This window comes from Lathyrus oleraceus, chromosome 4 (assembly GCF_024323335.1).
Source record: "Lathyrus oleraceus cultivar Zhongwan6 chromosome 4, CAAS_Psat_ZW6_1.0, whole genome shotgun sequence".
Lineage (NCBI taxonomy): Eukaryota > Viridiplantae > Streptophyta > Magnoliopsida > Fabales > Fabaceae > Lathyrus > Lathyrus oleraceus.
This window is the reverse complement of record NC_066582.1, coordinates 243053765-243058340: the sequence shown is the minus strand read 5'-3', so window position 1 is coordinate 243058340 and position 4576 is coordinate 243053765. Positions and strand designations below refer to the sequence as shown.

General features: G+C 33.2%; 1 protein-coding gene across 2 annotated transcripts; it reads left to right on the top strand.

Annotated features, from left to right (window-relative positions):
* Window positions 1–495: 495 nt before the first annotated feature.
* Window positions 496–4320, top strand: LOC127074828 (pectin acetylesterase 8). Of its 2 annotated transcripts, none has more exons than XM_051016213.1 (13): window positions 496–818; window positions 1119–1246; window positions 1356–1438; window positions 1697–1826; window positions 1955–2034; window positions 2126–2212; window positions 2293–2417; window positions 2666–2726; window positions 2868–2921; window positions 2995–3072; window positions 3350–3455; window positions 3668–3813; window positions 3966–4320. In XM_051016213.1, the coding sequence occupies exons 2-13, from the start codon at window positions 1123–1125 to the stop codon at window positions 4071–4073; spliced, it is 1182 nt and encodes a 393-aa protein (XP_050872170.1). In that variant the 5' UTR covers window positions 496–818; window positions 1119–1122; the 3' UTR covers window positions 4074–4320. The 2 variants fall into 2 exon arrangements, with proteins under 2 accessions (XP_050872170.1, XP_050872168.1); XM_051016211.1 differs by lacking the exon at window positions 496–818 and adding an exon at window positions 870–1008.
* Window positions 4321–4576: the final 256 nt, after the last annotated feature.

The window sequence follows — 4576 nt, the reverse complement described above, 5'->3', positions numbered from 1 at the left end:
TTCTTTGTCAACCTCTGAATAGGGTTTGAATCAAATGCAACATAGACAAATTTGCTATAGGTGTTGCACCTTCTTGTGCTTATGGTGCAATCTTTAGAAACGAGGCAGCGAAACTCTTGGAAAGCTTTGGAAACTTTTTGGGCGATGACAACGCTTTACTTGCTGAATTGTCTGCGACCATGACTACAGTGGAGCATGCTAGGGAGAGAAAATGGAACAATCTCTGGATCGAATTCGACTCAATTATTATTGTAAAAGCTTTCACTAATTTTAGTCTTGTTCCTTGGAAATCAAAATCTAGATGGTCGAATTATGTATCTATTACTTATGATATGGATTTTTTTGATTACTCGTATATTTAGGGAAGCAATAGTTGCACGGATTCGTTAGCCATCATTGATTTCAGATCCAGAACTAACGATTGGTTCAATTTTGATTGGTTCAATTTTGCGCATAATAACAATGACAAAGACATTATATTATGTAAGATAAATTTAGTATCCCAAAACTTAGACTCATTTTCTAAGGAATTTTGGTTTGGTCCCTTGGGTTCTTTGTCTTCTAATTTATTCTTTATCTTTTTGGCTAAAAAAAAATTATTAATAACTAAAAACAAATATTATTAATACTAGAAAACTGTGTTTTCATAAACCACAAAAGAAAAAAAATATCTAAAAAAAGCAAGTACTTCACTCGGTTTTGCTCTGCTAGCAGTAACTACTGTCGGTAGCTGAAAGCATTTATAAGCCATAACTCAGTTTCAATTTCTCATTCATTCATTCTTCTTCTTCTTCTTCCATTCAACCTTCAACCACCTAGTAAGTTTCATATTCACTTCTTTTCTACATAATCATCTTTTTTTTTTCTTTTTTTCATTAGCAACTTTTCATGGAAATGCAATAAAAATTACAAGGATCTACTACTTCTTTTCTTTCTAAAATATTTAAATTGAACTTGCTGATTCACTGATTTCTAAAATCATAGCAAAAAATAATTGATCTTGTCTTGGTAATGATTGTTTAGTGTTGATTAATGATTAGATCTATGGCCCTAAGTATTGTATACTTTGCATTTATTGTTTTCAATTAATCATTTTTCTGTTTGTTATATTCCTGCAGAATAATGAAGAGTACAAAAATGGAGCATTTGTTAAGTCTTGTAATATGCACACTGCTATTAGTAAAATCAGCTGAAGGGGTTGCTGTGCCAATCACTTATGTTCAAAGTGCAGTACCAAAAGGAGCTGGTGAGGAAGTTCTTCTACTTCTGATATAATGGAAATTTTATACTATTTTTTTAGTACATTAATGTTTATGATAACTGTGAAATTGATGTAAAATAGTATTTTTGTGTAGTTTGTTTGGATGGGAGTCCACCGGCTTACCACTTTGATAAGGGATTTGATGCCGGAATTGATAACTGGATTGTTCACTTCGTGGTATTTTCCTTTTTTTTTTGCATACTTGGTTTGATCAATGAAAATTTTTGAAGCGTGTGCGTTAGTTGAGTTAAATGAGCCTAAACGGCTGGTCTAGAGTTCCGTTCGTGACGACAATATTTATTTATATTTATTTATGTTTATGTATTAATGTAAACAGGAAATTGATATTTATAAATCAACAACTTTAAAAGAAAATGATGAATTTTCAATTGTTCTCTTGAGTCTAGTAATGATCTTGAGTATAATTTTTTGTAGGGAGGAGGATGGTGTAACAATGCCTCTACTTGCCTTGACCGTAGAGACACCCCATTAGGATCGTCGAAGAAAATGGATACAACACTTTCCTTTTCGGGTTTTTTTAGTAATGGAAAAAAGTTTAATCCAGGTATTGTGTTTAGTTTGGATAAACCACTTAATTAAGCATTTATAGCAGAAGCACTTATCTTATAAGTTATATATTGTTTGTGCTTATGAATTCAATTTTGAACAATGCTTGTGATTTGTAAAATCCAGATTTCTACAATTGGAACAGAATCAAGGTTAGGTATTGTGACGGTTCATCATTTACCGGTGATGTTGAAGCTGTTGATCCAGTAAGTTTAAAAGTTTTAGAAAAAATTGAAAATTTCAATTATATGGTCATGCTCTATGTGCTGAGATTCTATAATTTGAACTATGAGTCAGGCAACCAATTTGCACTATAGAGGAGGAAGAATATTTGTTGCTGTCATTGAGGATTTACTAGCAAAAGGAATGAAAAATGCTAAAAATGTAGGATGATTGATGACTTCCAACTTTTTTTTATCTCTACGAATGAGTTTAGATTCTAATTCACTTGGTTAAACGTACAGGCAATTCTATCTGGATGTTCTGCTGGAGGATTGACTTCTATTTTACAATGCGATCGCTTTAGAACTTTACTTCCTGCAGCAGCTAAAGTTAAATGCGTCTCAGATGCTGGTTATTTTATCAATGTGTAAGTTGCATATATAGTGTCGATTCAGTTTTACTGAGTTATTGTTACAGTACGGTGGTTCGGGTTTTCTTAATGAACTGAACCTTGAACGGGATCTCGGGTCATGCTCCATATGTCCGGTCCTTGGCGTTGGAACTAAGACCGTGGGTTGAAAATGTGTTTATAAGTGTGATTTATAGTTAATTTTTTTTCCAGAAATTCTTTTCTAAAGTAATTTAATGATTCAATACCTCATTGTTTTACAACAGAAAAGCTGTCTCTGGAGCACAACACATTGAACAATTCTACAGCCAAGTCGTTCAAACACATGTACTCATTCTTTCTTTCCCATTATAAATCTCTTACTCAAAACCATTTTCGGTGACTCAAAAGTTACTTTTCTTTAGGGAGAAGCTTTTGAAAATTTTCTTCGATGCTCATTGATCATTTGTATTTTCTTATTTATTTTAGGCCTCGGCAAAGAATTTGCCTTCATCTTGCACATCAAGACTTTCACCAGGGCTGGTAAGTTTTGTTGTAAACCTACAACCATCAAAACTTCTTCGGTGTTGCTAATACTTCAGAACTATATTTGCAGTGTTTTTTCCCGCAAAATGTGGTCGCACAAATCAGTACACCAATCTTCTTTGTAAATGCAGCCTATGACTCATGGCAGGTAGGAATTCGCTTTCTCAAGAATCAATTTATTTTTGAAATGGTGTTCTTTTGGAGTGTATCAGTACTATTTGAAACTTCGTCACTCAGATTTGTTGTTCATAAGCCAATCCAAACACAGCCTTAACTAGAACTCGCAGACACTATCTTTTTATCTTAGTGTTTCCTGATTCACTAGGAAAGTTTTGTTTTCATAAAGTGAACACAGTAAATGGTTTAACAAGTGCTGATATCTTTATAATATTTTCTCTGAATCCGAACTTGTTGCTTTGGTTCAGATTAAGAATATTTTGGCACCCGGTGTTGCTGATCCACATGGCACTTGGCGTAGCTGCAAGCTCGATATAAAAGATTGCTCATCTAATCAATTAACCACAATGCAAGGTGAACATTCTATGATCATGACTTGTCCAATTTTCCAAGCTTCTACTTAACCTTAGAAACGGGCATAAAGTTTGTTCTATCTGTCAATACTTAATGCATATCGTGCTATGAAGCACAAACACAAACATCTGATATGACACTGACACTAACACTGGTAATAATTTGAGAAAATAGAAGTATCGAACATAATACACGAATGAATTGTTTTTCAGGTTTCAGGACAGAATTCTTAAAGGCAATTAGTGTGGTTAGTAATTCTCCATCTAAAGGAATGTTTATCGACGGTTGCTATTCCCACTGCCAAACTGGAATACAGGAAACATGGATGAGAAATGACTCTCCACTCCTTGTCAATACAGTAAGACACTGCATTTTTTTACTCCCTTCTCAGTAACTTGTACTTTTCACTGCTAGAAAAGTTTAATTGCCGAACGAAATTAGCGATAGAAAAAGTTTATTTATTACAGTTGAATTGAAATGCTAACTCGAGTTATTATTAAAAATGTGCAGACAATAGCAAAGGCTGTGGGAGATTGGTATTTTGAGAGAAAAGGTTTTCAACAGATAGATTGTTCTTATCCTTGCAACCCTACTTGTCATAACCGTGTCTTTGAATAGAATTAACAACCTGTCACAAATATATATATAGGTTCATTCAAGGACACATAATTTATACAAAACTACACATGTTATGAAATGAAAATGTGATTCATAATTTGTATGCTCACCAAATAAGGAAGTGTCCAAATGATGTAACAACTACTATATGAAATATTGTATTGTATGCTATTACAATTTGATGTATCTATTGTTTACTTTATTGAAAAGCCAATGAGACACCTTTGAACATTGGTTAACAATTTAATGTTCTTGTTTTATAAAAAATAACTTAATGTTTTGACCTTCATTTCAAATATTTTGATACTTCTTTTTGAGGAGGTCTCCACTCGGAGAATTAGTTTTGTTTTTAAATTTTTAAAAATAAGTGTCTTGGATCTTGAAAGTTTATTCTATTGACTTTCCATGTGCTCTTCGGACTCTCCATCAAACGGTGTTTAACCTTGGTGCGAAATTTAAGATGACAAGGTTCGATAAGACGAGGAATTTTGAATTCTGGTAGA